General features: G+C 53.5%; 2 protein-coding genes across 14 annotated transcripts in view; one reads left to right on the forward strand and one right to left on the reverse strand.

Annotated features, from left to right (window-relative positions):
* Positions 1 to 6,985, reverse strand: part of PASK (PAS domain containing serine/threonine kinase) — a 48,626-nt gene extending 41,641 nt beyond the window's left edge. For 2 of the 10 annotated variants that reach the window (XM_057550964.1, XM_057550963.1), the window contains exon 1: positions 5,401 to 5,818. The gene's annotated coding sequence lies outside the window, so the exon portion shown is untranslated. Of the gene's footprint in view, positions 1 to 4,176; positions 4,298 to 5,203; positions 5,280 to 5,400; positions 5,821 to 6,018; positions 6,071 to 6,897 lie in introns of those variants that run through there. The other 8 variants (XM_057550959.1, XM_057550956.1, XM_057550961.1 and 5 more) reach the window with 8 other exon arrangements.
* On the forward strand, positions 6,113 to 26,732 carry PPP1R7 (protein phosphatase 1 regulatory subunit 7). Of its 4 annotated transcripts, XM_028167128.2 has the most exons (11): positions 6,160 to 6,267; positions 8,649 to 8,710; positions 9,138 to 9,278; positions 12,257 to 12,312; positions 13,022 to 13,087; positions 13,679 to 13,809; positions 14,234 to 14,396; positions 15,854 to 15,970; positions 16,825 to 16,929; positions 20,293 to 20,379; positions 26,432 to 26,732. In XM_028167128.2, the coding sequence occupies exons 2-11, from the start codon at positions 8,701 to 8,703 to the stop codon at positions 26,606 to 26,608; spliced, it is 1,053 nt and encodes a 350-aa protein (XP_028022929.1). In that variant the 5' UTR covers positions 6,160 to 6,267; positions 8,649 to 8,700; the 3' UTR covers positions 26,609 to 26,732. The 4 variants fall into 4 exon arrangements, with proteins under 4 accessions (XP_007184916.1, XP_007184913.1, XP_007184914.1 ...); XM_007184851.2 differs by lacking the exon at positions 8,649 to 8,710 and having other exon boundaries at positions 6,127 to 6,267; XM_007184852.2 differs by lacking the exon at positions 8,649 to 8,710 and having other exon boundaries at positions 6,127 to 6,267; positions 9,138 to 9,266.
* Positions 26,733 to 27,503: the final 771 nt, after the last annotated feature.

Here is a 27,503-nt window from a genome sequence, read left to right on the forward strand (position 1 = left end):
TTAACACCCCAGTCACATCAATGGACAGATCATCCAGACAGAAAATCAATAAGAAAACACTGGCCTTAAATGACACATCAGATCAGACTGACTTTAAATAGATATATAGAGAACACTTCATCCAAAAACAGCATAATACACATTCTTTTGAAGTGCACATGGAACATTCTCCAGGATAGATCACATGAAAGGCCACAAACACACCTCAGTAAATTTAAGAAGACTGAAATCATATCAAGCATCTTTTCTGAGCACAACATCATGAAATGAAAAATGAATTACAAGAAAAAAAATGGAAAAACACAAACATGTGGAGGCTAAACAGGCTACTTAACAACCAATGGATCAATAAAGAAATCAAAGAGGAAATGAAAGAAAAAAAAAAAACCAACCTCAAGACAAATGAAAACAGAAACACAATGAGCCAAAATCTATGGGACACAGCAAAAGCAGTTCCAAGAGAGAAGATTATAGCAATTCAGGTTTACCTCAACAAACAAGAAAAATCTTAAATAAACAATCTAACATTACACCTAAAGGAAACAGAATAAGAAGAACAAAGCCCAAAGTTAGTAGAAGGAAAGAAATAATAAAGATCAGAGTGGAAACAGAGACAAAAAATTAACAAGATCAATGAAACTAAGAGCTGGTTCTTTCAAAAGATTAAACAAAACTTATAAACCTTTAGCCAGATTCATCAAGGAAAAAAAAAAAAAGAGAGGGTACAGATAAAATCAGAAATGAAAGAGGAGTTACAACTGACACCACAGAAATACAAAGGACAATGAGAGATTACTATAAAAAGTTATACACCAACAAATTGGACAATCTAGAAGAAAAGGATAAATTCCTAGAAACATACAATGTTCCAAGTGACTGAATCAGGAAGAAACAGAAAATCTGTACAGACTGATTACTGGTAGTGAAATTGCATCAGTAATCAGAACACTCCCAACAAACAAAACTCCAGGACCAGATGGCTTCACAGGTGAATTCTACCAAGAAGAGTCAATACCTATATTCTTCAAACTATTCCAAAAAATTGAAAAGCAAGAATTACTCCCAAATTCATTCTACAAGGCCAGCATTACCCTGATACCAAAACCAGACAAAGACACTACAAAAACAACCACAGGCCAATATCCCTGACAAACACAAATGCAAAAATCCTCAACAAAATACCAGCAAACTGAATTCAACAATACATTGAAAGGATCATACACCATGAGCAGGTGAGATTTATCTCAGAGATGCAAGGGTGGTTCAGTATCTGCAGATCAATCAACATGATATACCACATTAACAAGACAAAAGATAAAAATCCTACAATCATCTTAATAGATGCAGAAAAAACATTTGACAAAATCCAATTTCCATTTATGACAAAAAATTTTAACAAAGTGGGTATACTGGGAATATACCTCAACATAATAAAGGTCATATATGACAAAACCACACCTAACGTCATACTCAATGGTGAAAAGCTGAAAGCTTTTCGTCTAAGATTGGGAAGAAGATAAGGGTGCCTACTCTCACCACTTTTATTCAACATAGTATTAGAAGTCCAAGCCTAAGCAATCAGACAAGAAAAAAAAAAAAGGTATTCAAACTGGAAAGGAAAAAGTAAAATTGTCACTATTTTCAGATGACATGACACTATATATTAAAAACCTTAAAGATCCCACCAAAAAAATATTAAAACTAACAAGTGAATTCAGTAAGGTTACAGGATACAAAATTATATATAGACATACATACATATATATATACACACACATATGATTGAATATTACTCAGCCAAAAAAAGAATGAAATCTTGCCATTTGCAACAACATGGAAGGATCTAGACGTTATTATGCTAAGCAAAATAAGTCAGAGAAAGACAAATACCATATGATTTCACTTATATGCGGCTCTAGAAAACAAAAAACAAAACAAATGTAGAAACAAAACAGAAAGACTCGTAAGTACAGAGAAAAAACCTGGTGGTGGCCAGAATGGAGGTAGCTGGGGGGATTAGTGAAATAGGTGAGGGAGATTAAGAGGTACAAACTCCCAGTTATACAATAAATAAGTCACAAGGATGTAATGTAGGGAATATAGTCAACAGTGTTGTAATAATTTTGTATTATGACAGATGGTTACTAAACTTATTGTGGAGATCATTTCCTAAAGTATATAAATGTCAAACCACTATGTTGTACACCTGAAACCAATACTGTATGCCAACTACATTTCAATTTTAAAAAAGGAAAATAAAAAGAAAAATGGGCGATAGAAACAAGAATTTCACAAGAGAAAACCCTATAAACCTATGACAAGAAGCTTAACTTTATTAGCATAATCATGACAATTTTACACCTACTAAATTAGCAAAAATTAAGAATCTAAAAAGTCTAATACCAAATGTTGATAAAGATGTGGATCAATGGGAAGGCTAACAAATTAATATAATCTCTTTAGAAAACAATTTAAGTCAAACATTCTCCTTCTCTGACAGTACTTTCCACTTTCAGATTTATATTTTATAGATATTCTTACACATGGGTAGCAAGTCACACTCAAGAACATTCAAGGCTGTATGGTTCATAACGTCAAAAGAAATAAAGAAAAGAAAAAACCTAAACATTCATCAATTAGAAAATAGATTTAAAATTCTGGTATATTCATGCTATGAATTATAGCACTGAAAACAAATTCTATACACACAAGGATAAATGTTAGCAATATAAGTGAAAAAAATCAAGTTACGAAAGACTATCAGCAATAGGATTCCCCTTCTATCACACCCCCTTCATCTAAATATATTGTTTAGTGGTACACAGTTATGTGACAAACCCAAACTTCAGGCAGGAGCTGTCCTATGAGGGTCCAGCAGCAAGCTGCAATGAGGGAGGGCACAAGGGCACATGGTCTCCCAGTTCCTAATTTGGGTGGTGAGTTTAAACATGTTCACTTTACTGTTTTGATTTGTGACTAATATTGCAAATGAATCAACTAGTATATACTGGAAAATTGAGATGTTTTCCATGTACATGTTTATATCCCGCACAGGACCCTAAAAAGCAATAGCTGGCTATGAACCAAATGGTGAGTAGGAAGCAAGAAAGAAGCGAAATAATAAACTTATTAGAATGTGTTGCTCTCCTTCAAGTAGCAACATTTAAATGTCACAGGTTGATATTTCCTTCTTTAAGCATCTCAATGCACTAATTATTCTGCAATAACTAACAACAACATGATCATATTTCAGTTTTCCACTTCTATAACCAGCCTATAGACAAAGCCCAGAAGACTTGATTATGACTTCAGACTACACAGTAAATGCTATAAAACTTTACTTTGTAAAAGAAAGTAATAAAACTCTTCAGAATACATTGTAACTATTACAAAAGTTTACTTTGTATAATAAAAGTGACAAGAAACAGGGAGAGGAAGGAAGGAAATGCGGAGAGAGGAGGAGGGAACAAAATGTTTTGTCCTTCCTGGGGGGAAGTAAATAGTGCCTAAAGTTGATAAATCAAGAAGTGGACGCAGAAAAGACAATCCGTTTTCCCTTGGTGCCTCCTGTGCTGTTTGCAGTCTGCCGAGCCAGTTCAGCATTGCACAGCACATTCAGGCCACAGCCCCAGGCTGGCCCCTGAGAGCACAGGCCCTAGCTTCACACAGCCTTAGATTTCTTCCTTTTTTACAAGTTCAGTTTTGACTCAGGCCTAATCCAGGCCTAGGTTTTTAGAATAACTGTTGTTTTTTTGCTGTGTGTGTGTGTTTTCCTTTTTTTGGGGGGGGGGGGGTATTATTTTGTTCTGTTTTGTAGCCTCTCTGAGCAGATGTTGGAAGCTGGACCCAGAGAGCACCTGATGGTGCTTCAGACCAATCCTACTCCTGTTGCTAATTTTGATTCCAGAAGGTGTGAGTGACACTCCCCACCCCCGACCAAACAGAAGGAGAGGTTTGCAGGGAGCTTCTGGAATAGTACTCCTTGCTCTTATGGGTGAACTTCTGGAGGCAACCGACTTTCTCCCACTAGAACAAACGCTAGGAAGCAAATAGCTCCAACTGCTGCCACCACTGCTATACAGCCGAGAGCAGAACCAGCCTCGGGACGAAGCTAACACGGTGGCGAGCAGAGCTGAAAATGGCAAGATGTCATTTCGAGCCACTGGATGCACCTACCGTAAAACATGCCTTCCTCTGGACTTCAGGCTTGGGGGCCGATAACTTCACTCACCGTCAGACCCATTTTGAGACTATCTCTCTGTTTCTTGCATCAAGGCATGCTACAGAGTATCCGGGATGATGGCTGCTGTGAGGGAGGGTGTAAGCAAAGGGTACCTCTCAGACCTGAAAGGTCCTCAAAGGCATCCTGGAGGAGGCACCAGCAGGGCTGAGCCCAGCAAAGTCGAGTGAAGAAGCCTCCCAGGCGGAACCACAGTAAGTGAAAGATTCCCACAGAGCCCTTGGGGAGGCGTTCAGCGCACAGGAGAGTCGGTGGAGCATGGGCCTGGAGAAGCCGGTTGGGATTCCCAGGGCCTCCTATGCCGGCCCAAGCAGTACGGATCTTATTTAGAGGTCTATGCTTGGAAGTAACCTGACCAGTGGGGGAGGAGGGGGGAGTTACAGTCATCCAGGCAAAAAATTATGAGGTCTTAACTTAAAGCAACAGCAGAAAGACGGAGAGGGGAAGCCACAAGAGAAATTAGACATAGAATTGATATAGGTTTACTGGGCGAGATGAGGAAGGTAAGGGGATAAAAGTCATCAAGACCGCATCCCAAAGCCACGGCCCTTGGCTAGGAAAAGAAACACTGGTGAGGAGGTTAAAGATAAAGCCCAGGTGTGTAGTGGGGACGTCGGGAAGCATGGACATGGCGCTACAGCCCATGGCTCGCCCCACAAACGTCTACTGAGAAGCTCCTACGTGCCGGGCGCCGTGAGCCGAGAGCGAGACGCGGTCTCCCTCCTCCTGGCCCCCTTCCAGTAGGGGGACAAGGCGCACACAGTCCCTCTAGGGGCGAGGACGGAGCGCCAGGTGGGGCCAGGCCGAGGCCAAGACCCCGAGGCGCGCGGAGAGACGCGCGAGGGCGCGGCCAGGGGCAAACGGCCGCAGGGCGGCAAGCGGACCACCAGCCGGCCGGGCCGCACGGAGGGAACGCGGGCGGCGCGGGGGCGCGGGCCGGCTCCCCCTGTGCAGGTAGCTCACCTGAGGCCGCAGAGAGTCACGCGCCGAGCTCCCATCACCCGCCGGGAGGGAGCCCATCCGCGCCTCTAGCCCCACCGACCAATGGCAGAGTGACCGGCGCCGATTGACAGTACCAAGGGCCAACCGCTGGCGCCTGTGGGCGGGGACGCAGCGAGCCCGGGAGGAGACACCCGCGCTAACGGTTGCTAGGGACGCACCGGAGTCCGTCTACGGCGCCTCGGAAGAGCCAAAAGAGACAGAGTCTCCACCAGCACGGTCCGCGGACGCCGTTTCCTCTGGTCTCAGGAAGGGTGAGCAGCGCGGAGCTCGCCCCTCGGAGACCTCGACCTGAAGGCGGGGAGCGCAGGACGGCTCCCTCACGGCCCACGATGCCCGCGGGGCCGGGGACCGACGGGGGCTGCGGCGCCCTCAGTGGCCGGGTCGGCGTCCCGGTCCCCGACCGGCTCTCCCGGCACCTCGGGCGGACCCGCTAGCGGACAGGCCCCGGGCCCGGAACGAGCGCGGGCGCCCTGCGCTGAGCGTTGACTGGAAGTGGCCCCTTCACACGGGCTCAGTCCGCGCGGCGACGCCGGGACAATGTCGCCACATTGTGCAGACGCTGAGGCCCGGAGGGGCCGGGGATGCGTTCGATTGGCCCGCACTTTGCAGCCCCACGCAGGGACCCGCCCCGCCGTGTCCGGCCACCAGCCCACGAGCCCAGAGCGGCTCCCAGACTCCTCTCCGCCCGCCTGCAGGCTTGGCTCCGTGCGTGCGGCCCCGACTATCCCTGCCCTCATCCCGCTCCCCGCCTCCAAAGCCTCCCGTGCGCTAATTACCTGTCCGCCGGGTGGTGTGGCTGGCGGCGCGGGGTCTGAGGGCGGGCGCGGCCTCGCGGAAGGACTACAACTCCCATGAGGCTATGGGGCCGCGCAAGCGCATGTGATTCCATTGGCTGGGAAAGCTCTGAGCTGGGAGTCCTCATTGGCTGAGGGGCCTGAGGCGATAGATACCGGAAAGGGGAAGAGCAGCCAACATGGCGGCGGAGCGCGGCGCGGGCCAGCAACAGTCGCAGGAGATGATGGAGGGTGAGCGGCCCCGCGGGGTGGCGACCGAGGGGCCCAGCGGGCGGGGGGCGGCGACCCATACCGGCCTTGCCCGGGAGAAACGGGGCGGCCCGCCTGCGGCCGCGGCCCGAACCCCGCCGCGCGCCCCCCCTGACATCTGCCACCCGGCAGGGCGGGGGTGCCTCGGGACCCGGGACCCCGTGCTGAGGCGGTAGCGGCCGGGAAGGCGCGGGCGGCCCGGGAGGTGCCGGACCTAGGGCCGGGGCCAGCGGCGGGGCGAGCCGGGCGCGTGGGTGGGGACTGAGGGCGCGGTGGTCCCACAGCCCCGGCGTCCGCCAGCTGGTGGGAGCCTCGCACCGAGTTCCTCAGCCAGCCCCGCGAGTCCCCGGTCCCGGGGCAGCTGACGAGGAAACAAGGCGCGGGGCTCCCTGGGACTCGCCCGAGTCGGGTCATTGGTAAACATGGCGAGGGTGGAGAAGGGTCCTCTCGTGGGGAAGGGGTGACCAGGAGCCAAGAGCTGAGTTACAAAATCGACGGGTTCCTGTTTTCAAAGCGATCATAGTTCCAAAAAGACTAAATCAAACTCTTGCGCTTTGTTGAAAAAAAGTATATGCATGTTATGTGTGCATATAGTTACATGCACACGCTTACCGCAGTTGGAGAGCCAGTCATGTCTTCGAGTGCTTCTGTACTTTTCGATCCGCTGGTCTCATGAGCGCTCCGGAAGAGCAGCCACAGTCTCCAGTGTCAAGTGCTAGGGAAGGGGGGGCGGCGAAAGAAGAGTAGGTAGGCATGTTTGTGAGTGATGGCTGCACAACCAAAGCCAGCTCTGAGCTGAATCGTGAAAGATAACTACAAGTCAGCGAGGTTGGAGATAGGCTGAGGGAAAGAGCAAAGGTCGTTTCAGGTGAAACAAACCACACAAAGGCAAAGGGGTGTGCAGGAATGTGACCTGTTTGGAGGAGAGTTCAACCAAGAGTGGCACAGTCGTACTGAACGAGGGAGAGTGCCCGTGAGCCTGGCAGGGAAGGTCGTGGAGGGCCTTGGTGGAGGGGAGAAGCACATGAAGGGTCTTGGACTTTCAGACCGTTAGGTCTTTTTAAGCAGGGAAATGCCTCTTCTTATCCCCCTTCTTCCCACCCTCCCACCTACTCCCACTTTCTCTTCAGCTGTTTCCGTGTCTTGGTAAATGGCAAGTAGGAAACCCAGGCATTTCCTTCTCTCCAGCTCCCACCCATCCAATTAATCAACAAGCTGTGCTGCCCCTGCTTCGTTAATATCTCCAAATCTTTAATACCTCTCCCATTCCCACTGCCGATACCTTGAGCCAGTCCATAGTCCGCAGTGCCGCATAGTCACCTTATGTGCTGATCTGCTGTCCCGTGCCCCTGTCCCTCGGGAGAGAGTCCCAAGTTTCACTTCGGCTGCCCTTCATTAGCTAAGCCCCTCCCACCCTGGGCTCCGCTGCACCAGACCATTGCCCAGTAGAACTTGCTGTCCATTAGCCTTGACCACCTGTGCCTGGTAACAACTAACTTATTACATGTCTACGTACGTGTCATGCACATGGTTTTGTGCCTGACAGCAACTCTGAGATGCAGGTACTATACTAGCTTCTTCTACAGGTGAGGAGACTGAGGCTTGGAAAAGGAAATAACATGCCAAAGCTGTGTCTATAGAGACGGGATGCAAACTCAGGACGAGTCAGTGGCATTCCAGAGATTTTTGGAGTCAAAGATCAGATTTGGATTTTAGAATAAGATCAGATTCTCTAGCAATGGAGAATAGATTAAACAGCCAGGCAAGCCACCGAGAGACCAGTTAGGAGGCCAGGCAGGAGCCGAGGCCACAGGTAATGAGTAGCTGATCCAAGGCAGTTGCCAGGGCAGGGAAGAAGGAATGGGTTTGGAGGTTTTAGAGGTGGATTTCATCAGGACTTATCCAGCAGTCCTTTCCTGGGTGCTGCTTTGCTAGGCCCAGCAGGAGATACAAAGGTGAAATAGCTGCCTTCCCCTCAAAGAGCATACCCCTTTGTAAATAAGCTGTAGTGGGAGAAAAGAGAATACTTTCAGTGTGGCTGATGATTCCAAGTAGTCCATTAGTGCTCCAGGTCTTCCACAGATTTCCAAAAGAGGTTGCAAAAAAAGTTAGGAAAAAGGGAAATTATTTGACAGTCTTGCCAAAGAATTTTTACCAGTCTGCCACATTTAATCATTGCCTGATTTGCTAATTCAAAAAATATTTATTCACCAGCCTTTCAAAACTGTGCGCTGGTGTCACGGTGCCCTAACATTCAGCATCAGTGACTTTGTGGGGCATTTAGCACTACTGGCTGTCTTCTCCTTTTTCTAGAGCTCCCCGCTGCCCACAGTCTGATTTGAGTTAGTCTTGATTTCTTTCAGAACGTGGGCCTGTGAACTGGGCTGGTTTTCTTGGCCAAATGGATAGTGGAGCATGGATGAAGGTATGTGGCGGGAGGGTCACATGGTCCCCTCTACGTGGACATCCAGGCCAAAAGGGAGCTGGACAGGAGGTGCTTCTCTGTGTGTTAACCACTAGGGTGTTTAATCACAAACCACCCAGGCCTTCCAGAACACCTGGTAATTCTTCACGAGTTCCTTGAGGGCAGGAATAGTATGTCACTCACTTTTGTACCCCTGTGGCCCCCCTGCTGTGCCCCGTTCCCATCCCCCACAGATCCCCCCTCCACTGGATGCCTCAGGTGGTACCCGGGACATACATGGAAAACACTCAAATGTTTGTTGAACTGAGTTCAACAAACATTTTTGAATGAAGTCTTTTTGACTTCCAGCTGGATGTCAATCTGTTATATGTTCCTCAAAGGGCCCCCTAACGTGGGTGTGAGTTCTTATGGATGTGTGTGGGTTCAGTTGACAGGCGGGTGGAATCGGAAGAGTCGGGCGATGAAGAAGGGAAGAAGCAGAGCAGCGGGATGGTGGCCGACCTCAGTGCGCACAGCCTGAAGGATGGAGAGGAGCGGGGGGAAGAGGACCCAGAAGGTACCAGGCCGAGTTAAGAACCTTAAACTCACTAAGCGGGAGGAGGATGGGGCTCTGTGGCATGTGATCGGCCCCCGGGTGGCGCCCGGGCGTTTGTCTGGCTGACTCTGGAGGCCCTCGGTGGCCAGGGGCGGTGGGCGTAGGCTCTGGGAGTAGGGCGCCCTCTGAGGTGCTCCCTGAGCCAGCTACACACTTACGGCACTTGCAGGCAGGATGAAGTTTTTCCTGATTCCATTGACGGCCAATACTAATGATATTGATACTAATGTGTCATCTGAAACAGAACCAGAAAATTGTTTTATTAACCACATGTTCAGAAAGTGAGATTTGAAATAAACAGTTTGGCTAACTGCTGTGCTTTCCTTTCCTACCCTGGTAATGTAACCTAATTGTATCTTAGTCCTTTCTGAGTCCTGCTCCAGCATACTTGTAGGCCTGAGGATCAACTTCTAAATTGGTTTAGCGATTAACAACAACAAAATGCATTTAGAGATGAGAAAAGTAAGTTCTCAGCGTGTAATGGTGGGTTTTCGCCCTCCCAAACTATGATCTGAGCCTTTTTTTTGGTTTTCTTTGCTTGCTTAGAAAATCAGTTTACATTCAGAGGAGTGAGAGAAACCATACAAACAGACAAAAAGATGTCCAAGATATATTATTAGGTGAAAAAAGCAAACTTTTTACAAATGGTATGCACGTTAAAATCCTATCTTTATTTTTAAAATGTTAATAATAGTACGTAGTTTTATTTACTTAAGAGAGAAAACACATCAAACTGTTGTTGGCCGGGGGGTGGGGGCGGGGGGGCAGTCTCTCTAAACAGCAGGTTTGAGAGGGTCTTGTACCTTCTGCATTTTCTAGATTTATACACAGTGTATGGGTATTTAAGGTATTAATAGTCATGCATTACCGTTATGATAATAAAAACAGAACTAACTTTTAAAATAATGTCGTGCTCTGTGCCAGTGAAGATGATTGGTAACTATGGCAACCTAATTTTAAGGCAAAAGGAGATTACCACAAAAGTACCAGTCACATTACTTTGGAACTTCAGAGTCGATATTCTGGAAGTGATGTGGGTGGAATAAGTACACGGGAGTGATGGGTGAAAGCTCTTGCTGCTGACTCAGTCACAGGAAGGCCAAGCGGTGGCAGTGCCACCTGCCCTCACATCTGAATGCCTGGCATGTCGACAGAGCCCTGTCACGGGCTCTCCCCTGGCTCGTGAGCACGGGCTCCCTGCAACTCTCCCGAGGGTGCCCGGCTACAAAGCGGAGCAGCTGGACTGCACCCCAACTTGTCTGGACCCGCTGTTCTTTCTCCCAGGCCGCTCGCTGCTTGGAAGTCCTCTGGGAAGGTGCATCTGTATAGGTCCTTAGAGAAACAGGACTTGCTCCTGCCTGTACTTATTTAGATCTTAAGTTCAAGTAAAACAAATTCAAACAGGACAACTGTTACCATTCACTTATTTTCTATAAGTTGTTTTAAAACTTAAAACATACAGGATAGGTTTGGAAAGATAGCTGGTAACTTTGTTTCAAAGGTTAAGCTGCCATTTTGAGCACTGCCCTGTGCTGGATGTATTACACACAGAACCTTTAAGCCTCGTGACCACGTGCCTGGACACCCTGCCTTTGTTGTAGCGCGCGTCTTTCGTGGCAGCTTCCTGAGTTCATGCCGTTGGCTGTGCTGTCTTTTGTAGGGGGATCGTTTGGGCATATCTCTTGGTTTTGCCCAGCTCCTTTTATTTAATTTTTGGGTTGGCTGACGTCTTGTAAAGCTATGGCTGAACTAGAGTAAATGACATGCTTTTGTAACTAGCCATTGTCGACGGTCATGGAAAAGGCGGCCGGTGGATTCAGCCAGCGTGACGCCAGCACGTCTTTGTCAGGCTGGGCCTGCGGCGGGCGTGCCTGTCCGGGGCCTCCAGTCCGGCCTGCGAGCCGCCCCACGCTGGGGGGACGCTGGGGGCGCGAGGCCGGGGCTGTGAGCCCGCTCAGCCGCAGGAGCAGGTGCAGTGTTGCCGTCGGCGAGAGGCAGCTGAAGGAAGCCGGCCAAACGGTAGCCGTGACAAGCGGTCCCCGGGGGCACGGGCCAGACAGCAGTCACCGAGGAGGAGGCGCCTCTCCAAGGCAGGCGGCCCAGTTTCTTCAACAACAAATTGCAAGAACAAACGGAGACTTTATAGAAGTGCCATCCAGCTACAGTGTGTGACCTCATTCAGACCCTAATGCACGCAGGCTGGGGAGAGCGTTAAGCCTTTTAGACCGTGTGCGCAGTAGGTTCAGACCCCACCGCGGGAGCGGCGGCCGCCCTCCTCAGGCCCCCTGGACCGGGAGACCCGCTCTCCAAGGTGGATTGGCTCCTCGTCCTCCCCGGCAAGAGGTGTTTTTAAATTATTCAGCGAGGCTCTTTGATCTCGTCTGTTGAGCTGCGCTTCATTTTGTTTTGCTCTTTGCAGAGACGCTGGGCCTCTTTCCAAAGCAATGAAAGCCACATCCTAGAACACCTGGTGTGCCCAGCATGATCTATATTCAATGACCTGATATATTGTCACAGACAAGAAGGGAAAGACTGGGAGGCAGGCTGCCACCAGGTACGCAGCTTCGGGCACCACCAGGAGGTGGTGGTGGGCAGCTGCCCGGCCCCTGGCTGGGGTCACTTGAGGCTCGGTCACCGTTCCCCCTCCCCCGGCTTTTCTGACAACAGCGTCAGACTGCATTTCCCTTCCTGGGAAGTTGTGCGGCACAGATGGAAGTTGGGAGGCGTTTGCTGAGTTCAGGAAACTGAGAATCTTGAACGGTGACCATTGTCAGACAGGTGTTGGCTCTGCCACGTCATCCGTGCCCTCCGGGTGTTGCCTGCTGGTTTCTCCGCTGCGTTCGAGTTGGCTCTGTGCTCCAGGCAGCCCGACCCAGCTCTCCGCGGACGCCGGGGCTGCGTCCTCCTGGAGACTGGGGGCTCTGAATGGGCTTTTCTTCTTCTTGTTTCAGAAGGACAAGAGCTGCCTGTGGATATGGAAACGATTAACCTGGACAGAAATGCAGAGGTAATGCCGCCTGCTCAGCCCAGCCTCAGGGGGCATGGTGGCGGAGCACTCTGACCGTCAGGGTGTCTTTTACGAAGGTGCCAGATTCGTGGGCGATCTCCCTGGAAGGAGTTGTCTGAGCCTCTCCATCGGCTCCGAGTCCCTGTGTTCTCACTGTTTTTAATACCAGTGATTGACCTGCCGTTTCTGTTTAACCACATGAGACGCCTTTGACTCATAAATTATATGGGTCAGATGATTACATTGTATATGGTGGGGTCCTGCCATCCCCAGCCTCTGAGAAGCACCGCGCATTAATGACCCGGGAACGTGCGGAGGCTGCCGGGAAGGGCGGAGCCAGCCGCTGTGTCTAGGCGGCCCGTGGGGCCTCCCCTGAGCCCGCAGCCGGCCGGCCGTGGGGACGCGGGCCTCAGAGCATGGGCTTGTGCTCTGTGCTAAGGGGTCAAAGGGGTGAGAGCAGGTTTCGCATCCCACCCGCTTGGAGGGTCAGTTTTACATCAAGCCGCTTCCCCTGGAAGCTGAACCGAGGAGCGTTTTGCAGCTCGCCTCTGAGTCCCCGCCCCCGTCTGCGCGGACTCCGTGTAGCGCTTCTCCCGTTCTCCCCTCACCCTCGCCTCCACCCGCCGCCCGGCCTCCTCGTGGCTCCGATTCCAGGAAGCATGTCTTCAGGCGCTTGCCTGCAGCTGAGCTAGGTCTTGTCTTGTTTCAGGACGTTGATTTGAATCATTATCGCATTGGAAAGATTGAAGGGTTCGAGGTGCTGAAGAAAGTGAAGGTGAGAGGAACTCGGTCCTTGCATGGGAGGTGACAGTCCAGAGTCCGTCCCGCCCGAAGGACATAGATAAACCCAGAACAGAGTCAGTTCCGCGCAAGGGACAGTCCTTGCAAAGGTGCCAGGCCGCACCAGGAGCTGCCGTCGGGCACCTTTCCTCCTGAGCCTGGCAGGGTTGCTAGGGCAGACGGCAGGCTGGGTGGCTCGCCCCAGGTTCAAGCGGTAGCTCGGGCGTGCGGCCGCCTGCAGTGCCTCAGGTCGGAGCCCGCCTGCAGCCGCGCACACCCCAGCCTGTGCAGTCCTTAGCTTGCTTCAGTCCAGTCTGTTTTTCAGAATTGAGCCGCTAAGGGTTCCCTCTGCTGGGACACAGCACCCTCGCTGCCCGCTGCCTCCCTCACTAAGTAGGTCTGCTCGGTATGGGGCTTGCCTCCAGCCTCCCTTGGGTGCCTGCCCATCCTTTCCAAGGTCAGCAGCTTTCTAGAAAACGGGAAGGAAAACCGCATCCTCCCACCCGGAAGGCCTGTCCTGTAACAGCGGGTACTTTCTCCTGGCCTCCCTGTTGCCTATGTCAGCTGCCCTCTTTCTGTCCCCTAGACTCTCTGCCTCCGTCAAAATTTAATTAAATGCATTGAGAATCTAGAGGAGCTACGGAGTCTTCGAGAGCTGGATCTTTACGACAACCAAATCAAGAAGATTGAGAACCTGGAGGGACTGACAGAGCTGGAGTGAGTCGTGAGACCCAGGGAGACAACGGCAGGGCCCGTGCAGCCTCCCCAGAGCCAGCCCTGGGCCCCAGCTCTCAGGCCCAGGGAGGCCACTTCTGCCCCAGGGTCCTGCCCTGCACCTGGCTCCAGGGGTGCGTTGGCTTGCCCACAGTCCCAGCCTGCAAATTAAGCCTGTGGAGGCTTTTGGCTGGGCTCTTCGGGGAGGACTTGGTCTCTGCCCTCAGCACCATCCTGTGAGCTCAGAGGCTTCGGGAGCCTGTAGGCTGCCTCCCAGCTCTCCCAGGCCTTCTTGGGCAGCCACAAGAGTCTGTCCCCGCCCCCGGGTGAGGCACGGTCCCCCAGGTTGGGATGCTGCCTCTAAGTTCATCACATTCTGAGTTCTGTGTGATCTGCGCTCGTTAATAAATGTTTTGCCTGTTTCCAGGATTCTAGATATTTCTTTTAATCTACTGAGAAACATTGAAGGAATTGATAAGTTGACACGACTGAAAAAGCTCTTCTTGGTCAACAATAAAATCAATAAAATTGAGAACGTAAGCAGCTTGCATCAACTGCAGATGCTGGAGCTGGGGTCCAACCGCATCCGGGTAGGTGCGAGCGTGGCGGCAGCGTGGCCTGGACGGTGTGGGTGCAGGGTGTGCGGTCGGCTGTATTTTTCATAAGAAAAAGTGCTGACTGGAGGTCAGTATTAATAAGAGCGTGTGCCCAGGTGCAGTGGTCTAGCCTTTCTTCTGCACATAGAGTTCACTTGCTCCCCATTCAAACCATGACGTGATTCTTACCAAACCATTCCATTAGGTTCTGCCCGAGGTGAGCTGATCAGCCCCAAACGCTTTGCTTTTGAATGTACTGCAGAGTGAAAGTGTCCCAGGGCAGCAGAGGGCTGGCTTGCCAGGGCCTCGCCCCACGCCAGGGCCGCAGGAAGGAGCACGCAGCCTGGGGCTCGGTTGGCCTGTCCTCCCCTGCTGGGCAGCTGGGGGCAGGGGCTTCCGAGCACTTCTTCCCCTCCTTGCGTGTCGCAAGTGCCCCTCCGTCCAACTTTTGGAAGCTCGTAGCACACTGGTCAGCCCAGGTTGGCCCTCATGAGCTGGGCAGGATGCAGACCAAGGAGAGTGGTTCTGGCAAAGGGCCTCTCATGACGATGGTGGCGATATGGCTGAAAATAGCAAAGCAGCACACTTAAAACTAGACAGTGGCCCAGATGTCAGCATTTTATCGAGTATTTCTCTGTGGAATCTTCCGAGAGAAAGGTGGCTCGTCACAAATGGATGCAGGCCGTAGCAGTTAAGGACGCCCTCCCTCTGCATCGTCCTCGTAGACTGCCCCCAGCCACGTCTTGCTGTGAAGGGCCAGACAGGATGCTCGGTCTGCACTTGCTGGAGGCCCCACTGTGTTCCCGTGCACATGGTCTGGTCATTTAGTGTCTGCTGAAGAAGCCAATCGTTAACCTGTTCTGGGAGAGCAGTGAACTCAGAGGAGGGCGTGGACTGAGGCCTGGTCAGTGGGCGTTGATTAAACCGGCTGCTACCCGAGGCGCTGCGGGAGATCCGTCTCCAGCTGAATGGCGGAGCACCGGCATGGAGCAAAGAGAAGCAAAGAAGCAGGTGGCAGAAACAGGAAGAGAGAGGGGCAGAGAGTCAGGGAACGGGAGCACCTGCTCCAGGAATCCCATAGGGCATCCCAAGGCCAGAGCTCCCAGCGTCTCTCTCCTGTGGAATGCATTTTAACAAACCCTACATAGAGTCACGTAATAATGTGGCAACTCGGAATTTTAGGACTAGAGGGACCTGAGAAGTCCCGAGAGCTCCAGGGCTCTGTGGAAACTCGAGGTCTGGGAGTGAGCCCAAGTAAGGGGGGGCCTTGACGCCCCGCTCCCACCCCCACCTTTTCTGTGTTCTCATGTTGTGCTTTCACGTGAGGTTGCATGGGAAATTTTCCAGAGTGGAAAAGTACCTGCCCGACGCCCCGGGTAGCTCTCTCTCCTTGCCCAGAGACCTTTCTCTTCACCAGGTAGCTAAGTGCTGCCCTGTCCTGATTTTCACAGGCAATTGAAAATATTGACGCGTTAACCAACCTGGAGAGTTTGTTTTTGGGGAAAAACAAGATCACTAAGCTTCAGAACCTGGACGCACTCACCAACCTGACAGTCCTCAGCATGCAGGTACTGACCGCCCTACCCCCCCGCCCCTGCCGCCCCTGTCCTGCGGGCCCAGGGCCCGGGCTTTGATCGGCTCTCTGTTTCACCGTCAGTGCGCGATTGAGACGTTATACTTCACCGACCTTAGACGTGCATGACACACGCTGGACCGCGGTTTCATTCTCTAAGCGTCGCGCTCCTTCTCCTAATAAGAGTCCGAGCTGGTGTTTAGCCAGAGGGTCTCTTCAGAAGGTGGAGCTCGTTCCAGAACCTACAGTGCTGGGCTCCACGGTGGGAGCGACCCTCCCGCGTCCGTGCAGAGGGCGTGCAGCCGGTCTCGGGGGTTGGGAAGCGCGCGGCTGTGCCTCAACTCCTGTCCCTTTTTGTCAGGAGCAGGCGAGTGGCACCAGGCCCTTGAGGCGGGGTGTGGGGGGGTGCTCTGGGGACAGGACCTCCGTGTGGCAGGTCCCCTAAAACCACAGGTGCCTTTTGGAAAGCAGACGTTGCGCAGACTTCTTTAAGAAGAGGGCGTTAGGCTTTAATTTGAGTTATAGTAGATGCTGAAAGAAATGAGAACTGATTTTATTTTAAAATATTCTGTGATTCTGACATTTTTGAATTATTAAATTAATTGAGGTAGACCTTCCCCAAGTAGATGAAAAAGTGAGTGCTTTGCATAAAAGCCTTTAACCCCGCGGATGAGCTTCAGCCCAGTACAGCAGAGCCCGGATTTCGGTCTTGCTTTTCTGTGTGTGTGAGTCCCGTTCCCGCCGTGGCATCCGGAGGCCCCGCCGTCAGGCGCCCGCGTTGAGCAGCCCCGCTTCCCAGAAGCCACGCGGCTTCGCGCGCCCTCGCTGCTCTGACTCTCCCTCTTGCAGGGCAACCGGCTGACCAAGATCGAGGGCCTGCAGAGCCTGGTGAACCTGCGGGAGCTCTATCTCAGCCACAACGGCATCGAGGTCATGGAGGGCCTGGACAACAACGTAAGCCCGCCGGCCGCCTGTGGGGCAGTGGGGGCATGGGGTGCCCAACGGGCAGGCAGCACACGCCGGCCTCCGGGTGGCTCTCGAGGGGACTCGCTGCCTCTGGAGGTCTGTCCTAGAGACCTTTCCATCCCTCCTCACGCTGGGAAACACAGACGCAAGCAGTCTCTGCTCAGCCCTAAGCGGGCACTGAGCTGAGCTGTGTGTCGTGGGGGTGGATTCACTGCATGGCCCTGTAGGCGTTGGGGAAGATTTTTAAAAAGTAAACCCCGGGGGCTTCCCTGGCCGTCCAGTGGTTAGGACTCTGCGCTTCCAATGCAGGGGGCGCACGTTCGATCGCTGCTCAGGGAACTAAGATCCCACGTGCCGCGGGGCACGGCCAAAAAAAAATTAAAGTTAAGAAAAAAGTAAACCCCAGCTGCTCCTAGGTGTCCCTGTCCCACGGAGGGCTAGTGGGCGTCAGCAGCCCACCCTCTCTTCCCGCTCCCGGCCACGCACTTCCCAGCCCGCGGGGCCAGCAGCGGCCCCCGGCCCGGATCCTGCAGTCTCGCTCCCTCCCGCCCGCCCGTCAGCAGCCCTGCCCGCCCAGCACAGGACAGCCTTAGGGGCGCTGGGCAGGGAGGGGTAGCGCTGGCCCTGAGCCCCCAGGAAGCCCCTGCGCCCCTCAGCTGCCTGCAGGCAAACCTGCTTTTCCTCAGTGCAGTATTCAAGACAAATAAAATACTTTTACTCTTTCAATTTTACTGGGTTTTTTTTCCTGTTTTGTTGACTTGCCAGCAAGTGTAACCAGATTGGTCACTTCTGTTGTTGTAAACGCAGCGTTTCAGTCTTCGTAAAGGCTCCTTTGGCCTTTGTGCCTCAGCCCCTGGGCCTAGTCACCATTAGTAATGTTTTCAGGGGAAATCCACATTCTGAATTTCATTTCACCAACATCTACATGCAAAATTTTGGAAAAGCTAGAACTTGCCTACAGTGAGTCTGGTCGCCTTTCCCTGCCTTCGAATCACACTGAGAGTTCACAGAGCTGGTGTGTAAACTGGGTGCACACTCGGCCGGTGCAGAACGGGAGGCTGAGGCCAGGTTCTGAGAGGTGCGGCCGTGCGGAGGCCGTGTGGTTGGAGCTGGGCAGTGTCCCCTCCGGCTCCTGACCTCCGGTCCCCACGGCCAGCGGAGGGTCCACGCGGGAGAGGGCATGGCCGCGGTGTGGCGCAAGCAAGCAGCAGGATCCCAGGCACGCAGGACGGGCGGGAACTTAGACTTGTCCCTGTAGGAGTGCTGCACCTCCGTCTGGGATCAGCACCGGACCCTTTTGGGGCCTCTGCGACAAAACAGAAAAAAAAAGCAGTTGTGGCTTTAAAGGTAATCATTGTAAGATTCTCGTAATCAAATGAGACAGGCTTTCCTCTGACATCTTTGTTCAAATACCTATACTTGTTCAATACAATTTGATCAATATCTTTGATCAAATACCTATACTTTCTTCTAAGCTTTATCTCTTAATTTATCTGGAATTTACCTTTGTGGTGTGAGGTCAGGCAGTAAGTGTCCTTTTCCCAAATGGCAGATCCACCATCTTGACCCCGCAGCTGAGTCCTCCCCCAGTGCCCGGGTGCTGCCTCTGTTTGCCCCTCTGTGTGCTGGGTCGTCTTCCTGTGGGTCTAGCGGGGATGACTGCAGTTGTGGATGTTGTAATCTCTCCTGTGCGTGCTCTCCCCACCCTGTCTCCTTCCTTTTTTATTTTTTAAGCGATTCTTACTGGTTTGCTTTTGAATGAGCTTTCAAAACACTGTCCAGCTCCCCAGGAAAACACGAGGTAGTATTGAGCGCATGACGGAATCCTTGTGCCTGGAGGTTTGGGGCCAGTTCTGGCAGCCAGGTGTCCCTGGTGCTGAGCCCTTCCGCTGGGGCTGCACAAGGGTCACATCCTGCCGCGGGCCACAGACACTTTAGCTTGGCCAGTTCCTGCGCTCACACATCCCATGCCGCCCAGCACCGCAGAGCAGGGGGCAGCGGGCCTGCCCTGGCCCCACCCTGCTGCCCATGGTGGCCCCCTTCTGCAGAGTTCTCCCGAGTCCCTGTTTGCTCTGAAAGTCGCCAAGCCCCGCAGGCAGGCGCCTCCTAGCCCACTGTAGTCACCCAACTATCTGAGCGGACGCCATGAGCCCAACAGAAGCCAGTGGAAGAGCTCCTCACCCGCGTCTGGGCCCAGATGGCGCAGGCCGCTGTGCCCGGCCCTCAAGGAGTCAGAGGCCAGGGCCGGAGCGCTTCTGGATCGGCAGAGCTTCTGGCTGCCTGCTCGTGTGTGTGTGTGGGGGGGGGGGGGGTTTGTTTTTATTTAATTGAGACTTTTTTTTTAACTTTCCCTTAAAACTTGGTATTTGGAGTCAGAATCCCAGGAACACAGTAGAAAATGTAAGAAGGCAAGCCTCCATCAGAAACGAGCAGAGAGGAAGAGAATGTATTGTCGGGGGCTGTCAACCAACTTGTAATGTTTCCCTTTTGATATTAGAAAAACTTGCTAGTTGGTCTGGTTAAACATACTTCAGCAAGCAGTGCAAGCTTTTAAAGACTTCGTTTTCACTACAATCTTATTCTGTTAAATCTTGAAACTCTGTGAACTTTAAAAAAAATTCCTCGGGCTTAGCTGATGTGTGCTGGGAAGTAGGCGTCTGCTGGACATTTCTGGAATAGAGGGCCGAGCACAGCCTTGTCCCCACGAGACAGTGCGATGCCCGCCCCGCAGCGGGCGAGCCCGGACGCTGTCCCCAGTGGGGCTGAGCCCCCCTTCTTCTCTCCCATCAGCGGTAAATCCCAGGCCAGTGTCCCTCAGCGCCCAGGCGTCCCTCTCTGCCCTTCCTCCTGTGCTGGAAGGAGGGCCCCTTCACCCCCCCAAGCCCCAGGTTCCTCAGCCCTAAGAGAAGAAGGAAACACTGTTCTAAGGATCACTTGGAATTGTATGTTTCCTTAGGTTGAGCACTAAATAAATGCTGCTGCAACTGTTACCCCCTCTTCCGAGCCCCGGCCTCGTGTTAGCTGCTCTTCCCGGGACCGGGCGTGTCGCTGGGGTCCTTGTGGACCAGGATCTGGGAGCCTGGGGCTTGGAATCTGAAGGAACTAGTTTCAGATCCCAATGATGAGAGCTCAGTGAGGCGGTCGTGAGGATCCTGTGTCAGCTGGCCTGGTCTGGGGGTGGGCGGGGAGGCTGCAGGAGGTGGGCAGTGCCATCCCCCTGCTAGCACGCTCCTGTCCTGAGAGGGCAGCTCGCCTCATGGCTCTAAGCTCAGCGCCCAACGCTATGTGCATGGTCGCGTGCTCATTGTTGATCTAAGGTAATCCAGGAAAAATTTTGTTTCCTTATTTTAGAACAAACTCACGATGTTGGACATTGCGTCAAATAGAATCAAAAAGATTGAAAATATCAGCCATCTAATAGAGCTGCAGGAATTCTGGGTAAGTTTAACACACAAGGGGTTGATGACACTTCAGCTGAACTGGTCCTGCCGAGTGAAATGCTGTTTGCTCCAGCCCTGGAGGCTGTGGCCTGGGATGGGACTGCGGGCAGGGCTGTAGAACTTTGGTACCCACGCGGGATCTCGGGCCCCGCCACACCCCGGCTGTAGACCAAACTAAAATGGGCGTTTTAGAAGATTCTGGGTGATTGCCGTTCACATGAAAGTGTGAGAAGCCCTGCACAGTATATGGTTAGACCCGAGGATTACCACATGACTAAAGGGCTTCCAGACCCAGCCCAGGGGCCAGTGCACCCAGCGCAGGTGTGTACCGGCACCACGGAAGGAGGTGTCGCATGGGCTCTGCAGTCAGTCATCCCGGAATGTGCCTTGTGTTTGCCTCATGGTGACAGTGTTGTCTCAGGAGCAGTGTCACCGAGCCCATAGGAAGAGAAACAGGGCCTAAGATGTCTTGAGACTCCTCTGAGGGGGTTGCAGGATGGCCTCCAAGCCGAAGTCCTCAGTGTCAGGGTTCCACACGGGTGTCCTCCTGAAGCAGGTTTGTTGCCTGGTAGCCCCTGCAGGCGCCACCACACGTTCCCCGGTGACTGCCGTGCGCAAAGTGAGCGTCTTCCGGATGCGCTCGGTCTGATCCAAGATTCGTGCTGCATCTAAGGCGTGCTTCTTCCTTGTCTAGCCGTCCTGCTGACCCTGCTTGTGTCCTGTGTGCTTTCCTTTCCTCATCTTACGAGATCGTCCCGGTTTCCCTAGAGCACAGGTGGCCTGCTGTGAGCATGTCCCTTTCCCCTTAGTGGTAGCACTGAGTCGTGGGCGTTGTCAGCACGTGTTGCTGGCGCAAGTCTGGGGAGACCAGAACCAGCCTTTGAGAGGCTGGGGGGGCCGAGCGAGCCACCGTGAGCCGGGGGTCTGGTGTGCAGCCCACCCCCGGAGGAAGGTGTGGCTGGCGGTAAGCTGGTTGCATTGGAGCGAAGGGATTTGGCTCTGAAGAGGCCAGGGAACCACGCAGAGAATCCGCACAACCAGAAGAGGAGTCCAGAGACGGAGGGCTGGGGTTAGTCCAGCACCCAGGGCGCCCGGCAGTAAGACAGCGCTAGGTGTGCAAGAAAGCGGACCGTGACCCATCGCGAGGTGCCGGTGTGCCCCCACCCCGGCAAGGTGCTGGCATTCACGCCGTGTGTAACCCCTCCCCGTGAGTGTGTGTTGGCCTTAGTGACTCATTTCCAGCCGACAGAATGCAGCAGAAAACAGGATTCCACCCCCGTGACGGGGTTATGAAAAGACTGGCTTGTCTCCTAGGGGCTCCCCCTTGCTCTCTCTTGAACCCCAGCTTTGTATGAAGTAACAGACACCTTCTTTGATGCCAGCAACATACAAGGCACACGTCCCTGCTGTTGAAGTGATTCTGTTGTGTAGGAAATGTATCTTGGGAATTCTCCCACACCTCAGTTTTGTTTAAAATGTTATTGAATTTGAGGGGAAGTAAATGTAAATTTTCTATATAGATATCAGCCACCAAAAACCATTGTAATGGGAAATGCATACATCCTATGAAGTTTGGGTCTTGAAAACCATGAGAAAGTCTGCTGGGGAATGTCAGCCAGGGTGATGTTCTGTAGCAGAATTCCAGTCCGGGATTCAGGCAGGATCATCACCAGACGATAAAACCGTGGACGAGCAGGGTGTTCGCACATGTGCCAAGTATCACCCCGCCGAGAATTTGCTGATTTCAAAGAGGAAACGTGCTCCCCAGAGACATCTGGGCGTCGCCAGTGTGTCCACAGGATCAAACTTTTCCCCGATAGTGGGACAGCCTCATGCCTTGTGTCCCCCGATGTGCTTCATCTATGAAGTGTGCTCGCCAAAAATGTTTAGTGTGATGTAACCAAGCATGTAGACCTGACTTCCAGTTGTCAGGAAGTAGAGGGTCTGGGAGAACGAGCTAGGTGGCACCACAGGAAGCAGGCGGCTGAATCCAGAACGAGGGCCCTTCTACACGACAAGTAGCTGGGTGTCTTTAAAGGTCGACTTCATTTAACAGAAAAAAAAATGAGAGAAGGAAGTGGGAAACATTCTAGATGGAAAAAACTACAAATTGCACCTTCTGGGAGACTCTTTAAGAAGACGGGCATACCTGGAAGGTCACACCCCACACCTTGCTCCTTTACGTCTCAGTTGTGCAGAAATTGAAAAAAGAGACATAAAGACCTTTTTTTTCCCCCCCTCAATGAGGCTTCCAGAGATCCTGGAATTTCTGTGGAGACAATACAGGTGAATGGTTTTGAGTTCCATTTTGGAAAAAATACAAAGATAAGAATCTCTGGGGACTTCCCTGGTGGCGCAGTGGTTAAGAATCCGCCTGCCAATGCAGGGGACACGGGTTCAAGCCCTGGTCCAGGAAGATCCCACATGCCGCGGAGCACCTAAGCCCGTGTGCCACAACTACTGAGCCTGCGCTCTAGAGCCCGCGAGCCACAACTACTGAGCCCATGTGCCACAACTACTGAAGCCCGTGTGCCTAGAGCCCGTGCTCCACAACAAGATAAGCCACCGCAATGAGAAGCCCGCGCACCACAACAAAGAGTAGCCCCTGCTCACCGCAACTAGAGAAAAGCCCGCACACAGCAACAAAGACCCAACGCAGCCAAAAATAAATAAATAAATGTATTTAAAAAAAGAAAAGAATCTCTGAAAGTTACCTGTGTCAAAGACATCCTTTACAATGTGCCATTGGTGGTGAGTAAAACTCCCAGGTCCACATTTACTAAATCCTAGAGGAAACTGCCCTGTGGCTGGCTGTACTGTGGAATACCCTAAACTCTAAGACCTGGGGTTTATAAAGATAGTAAGCGCACCACCGGGGACTAACAGCACGGTGGCATTGGAAATGCCGTGACGTGTGACACAGGAAGCGCACAGTGTGTGTCAGGCACAAACGACTCTATTGAGAAAGAAGAGGAGGAGATGGCGGCCCTGCCGGAGCGTCAGCCGCCAGCGGAGTTAGGAGAAGGTTTCTAAGTAGATTCTGCTGCGAAAAGATCTTACTTCTCCTAAGCAATGTAATATTGCTACTTTTATTAAATGAATGTACTGCTTGCACGTTTCAAGGTAAAAGTGCTTAAGGCATGCGTGTCTTTTTCGTGATTCTCCGCTGCAGCGGCCTCTTCTGGTAACCGAGCAGCTGCAGCCAACGCCACGGGGGATATTGCTTCGCTCTGGTTCTGATTTTGCACACTTTGCATTGGCCACATGGGCAGCTCATGTTGTACAAGAGGAGTGTCGTAGACTAACGCTTAACAGAATACTGTTTAAGGCTTTATCCTGGGAGAGCTCGTCTCCCTTTGCGGTGGAGGCACCTGTGAGTCCTGCTCTGAGTTTCGGGTCCCCCGTGACTCCGTGCTCAGGAGCAGGCTTCGGGCCCTCCACAAGGCCAGCCTCTGGGTTTTGGAAATCTGGCTTTCCCGAAGCACGTGGCACACTAGGCCCACATGAAGTTCTGTGAAAATAGCATTCCTTTAATAGGCGAGTCTGAGAAACCCTGCATTGTATACTCTGGGAGAATCTAGGAGAATCTCTGTGAGAGATTCATAATGTGCAGTAAGTTGTTAAAGACCAGACTGGCTGTGACAGTGGAACTGGTGCCAGAGTAGCCCTCCCGCCGTGAACAGACCCCAAGGCCCGAGGCCGCTCTGTTCGGGCAGCGCACAGCAGGCCGCAGGCCCTGAGAACGGGGGTGGCACAGTGAGCCCCGGGCTGCCCTGCTCTGCCTAGGGCCAGCTTCCTAAGCGGAACACTGCAGTTCTGTGGAGCTGAAGACGCAGAGGTCGAAGTTCATGGCAGCTGGACTCTTCAGGACAAGGTGTTGGAGAGAGGGGATAGCTATGCAGAGAAGGGCCCCGGAAGTCCACGTGGGGGTCGCCTGCCAGTCTGTGGCTGAGCGGTGGGCAGTCTGGGCACGAGACCACCCCCCTCGCGGCTCACCCACTAGCTCTGCTGGAGGAGAGCAGAGCTGGGGGACGATGGAGCTCCAGCCCTGCCCAGGTGGAGGTCTCACCAGCACCCTTGACATCCAGCTAGACACCAAACGGGCCAGGCCTTAGGGGTAAGGACCACAGTCTCAGACACGACACCCTCCAAACCCACCCTAATAAAGCCTAGAAGCAAGCTTCAGCAGTGTGTCCAGAGGAGGCAGAGTTTGGAGGTTGGTTGCCACCAGGTCAGAGGGGCCTGACTTCCAGGAGACCCACCCTGAAGAAGTGTGGAACCCAGCCTGTGGCGGTCTCTACACTGTCTTAGCCCCGATGTCCACTGTTCAATCCAAAATCACTAGATGTACGATAGGAAAATGTGATCTGTATTCAAGGAAAAGTCGTCATAAGAAACCAAGCCTAGGTTTTCAGTCACCGTTTGTGAACGTAGCCCTGGACCTGGAGGTGGCTTGCGGTCTCTCGGTCCTCACTCCCACCTCCAGGCTGCTCTCACCTTCCGCCCGAAGACCCCACCGCACAGCCGCTCTGCGGCGCAGCCGACATCCTCTCCCTCCCTGGAGACCCCGGTGCTGCAGCGAAACTGGGCCCTTCTCTCAAGAGACTTAATCCAGTGCCTGGTCAGTGCTCGAACCCTCTGCACTGTCCCCACCAAGTGGCCGTGGATGGGACCCTCAAGGGCCTCCGCTTCTTCACCTCCCGCACGCGGACAGGTGTCATACCTTCTCTGAGGGGGGCTGCTGCCGTGTACCCTCGGCCACCCCGCTTCCGCCCTCACAGGTTCAGAGGGAACAGGTCTGCCCCTCCCACCACCGTGTGCATGGCGGGCCCCGGGCCTGGTGTCTCTTGAAGCGCGATTTCTAGAACGGGGCGCGGCCGGAGCGAGGGGGTGAGAGCAGCAGGTGCGGGGCATCCACTCGCGGCAGGGTCCCCGCCCGCCCGGCACACCCAGCCCTGTCGCGTGTCACCTGTCACGGGTGGCGACGCGCTGGAGCCTGCCGTGCGCCTCCCTTCCCGGTGCTGCGGTCAGCGTGAAATGAGCCCCAGAAGCTGGCGGACACGACACGTCGGGGCTCTTCGGCTTTCCTGGGAGCCCGTTACTGAGCGTTCGCTGCCACAGCACAGCCGGGAGCCATGACGGTGACATCCCCGCGGGTGCCGTCCGAGCCCCCTGCCCTCGCCCTTCACTCCGGCCGTCCAGGGCACGCCTCACGTTCACAGAGGCAGCTCTCTGGTTTGTGTTCACTTGTCCGTCTGCCATATTCTTTGGAAACTGAAGACTGGTCTCTTGGAGCCCCAGCAGAAGGGCCACGACATCCACGCGACAGGCGTGGACCAAGCCGGGTGACGGGTGCTCCAACCCAGAGGCCCTACGTGCCCTCGCCTTGACGGTGGTTTGAAAAGTGAGAGGTCTCCCCACCCACCGAGCCCAGCCCCGCGGGCCTCAGCAGAGCCAGGGCGGGGCCTCCGGACCTGCTCTGAGCCCGTCCTCCTGGCGTGGCGCCTCCCGGACGGGATCAGCCGTGGCGCAGCACTTCCGCCACAGGGGCGGGCGGTGGGTGTCCCGGGGGTGCACGCCATCAAGGCCCCTCGTGCCGCGAGTGTCCGGCGAGCGACCTCTGGTCTGTTGGCCGTGTTGTCATCAGAGCGCATAGTCAGGCCTTGGGGACAGTGGCTGAGGATGGTTTGTAGGAAATACAGCCGAACCGGCTGCAACACTTTGCCTGGAGACGGGGTGGGGTGGGGTCGTGTTGCTCGTCTTCCCTCTGCTGGACTGAACATGGATTTGCCCCTGTCGTGGCACCGTGTCCAGGTTCATCCCACGTGAGACGCGGCCCGGCCAGCATGTGCCGTGATGGCTGGAAGGCCCCGTGAGGTGCTGGTCACCCCTCTTCTGTGTGGGGGCCTCGTGCCCGACGTGGGGAGGCTGGGGGGCCGGGTTGGTGTGTCCTGAAGGGGGCGGGGCAGGGCTGTCGTGTTCTGAAGGGGGGAGCGTGGTGCGGGGCTGTAGCGCCCTAAGGCTTCTCCGATGTGCGCGTGTTCCCCCAGATGAACGACAACCTCCTGGACTGCTGGAGTGACCTGGACGAGCTCAAGGGCGCCAAGAGCCTGGAGACGGTGTACCTGGAGCGGAACCCCCTGCAGAAGGACCCCCAGTACCGGCGGAAGATCATGCTGGCCCTCCCCACTGTGCGGCAGATCGACGCCACCTTCGTCAGGTTCTGAAGCTCCTGGCCCCTCTCTTCCGAGAGCCTCCCAGCCACGGTTTTTTAGTCTACCCGTTGCTCCTAAAATCATCACTCTATCAACGGTCACAAACCCAATGGCAATAAAAAGGCACTGAGTGAAAGCTGCCGTGTGCGGTGCTGCTCGCCACCTGGACGCCCGCGCTGTTATCTCCGGCCGGTCCGCGTTCCGAGTCAATGGCCGACAGCCCTGTGCCACCCGTGGCGCTGCTCGCGACCCGTCTCTCTCTGTTTCCTCCTCTCAGAGGGAGGTCACAGCCCGCCTGAGAGGGTGAAACGGCAGGTCTGGGAGCGCGTGCCCGGGGGGCGTCCGGGCCGTCCAGGGGCCCTCGGGCCTGTCAGCCCAGAGCTTTGTAGCCTCTTAGACCAGTTGATGCCAAACTTTTTTTATTTTATATATTAAAAAACATACCTGCAGGCAAAGGATGACTCAGCCCTGTGCGCCGTGACCCCCGGCGCTCTCTTAAAGAGCAGTGGCCGCCCGCCAGGCCTTGCTGGCTGCCTTCCGGGCGCGCCCGTCGGCCCCCCACAGCCCTCGAGGTAGGAGGAGCCGCCTCCGCGCACACTGTGCTGGGCCGCTGGCGGGTCTGAGCCCGCCTGAGTCTCTCTGCAAGGACTGTCTCCAGAGAGCTGCCCTCATGGCCACTCGAATGCTGCTTCCCCTTCTTACCCCACCGTTGTGTTGGCTTGTTCTTTACAAAACTTACATTGACAGTCACCCTGAATGCGACAAGGACCTTGTCATCTCTCGGGGCCCTGGATTTTCCCTTCTGCAGAATGAGGACCAAATCTCAGGGTTCCTCCTCCTTCCAGGACTCAAGCTGCGCTGTCCAGTGTGGGCCCCCTCATGCCACACGTGGCTGCGTCAGTTCAAG

Source organism: Balaenoptera acutorostrata, chromosome 8, assembly GCF_949987535.1.
Source record: "Balaenoptera acutorostrata chromosome 8, mBalAcu1.1, whole genome shotgun sequence".
Classification (NCBI taxonomy): Eukaryota; Metazoa; Chordata; class Mammalia; order Artiodactyla; family Balaenopteridae; genus Balaenoptera; species Balaenoptera acutorostrata.

Excerpts from the sequence above, each read along its gene's own strand:
- PPP1R7 (XM_007184851.2), top strand. The coding sequence starts at position 6,216 with ATGGCGGCGGAGCGCGGCGCGGGCCAGCAACAGTCGCAGGAGATGATG. Across the intron at positions 13,088-13,678 it reads AGGTGCTGAAGAAAGTGAAG|ACTCTCTGCCTCCGTCAAAA; the intron begins GTGAGAGGAACT and ends TCTGTCCCCTAG. Across the intron at positions 15,971-16,824 it reads TGACAGTCCTCAGCATGCAG|GGCAACCGGCTGACCAAGAT; the intron begins GTACTGACCGCC and ends TCCCTCTTGCAG.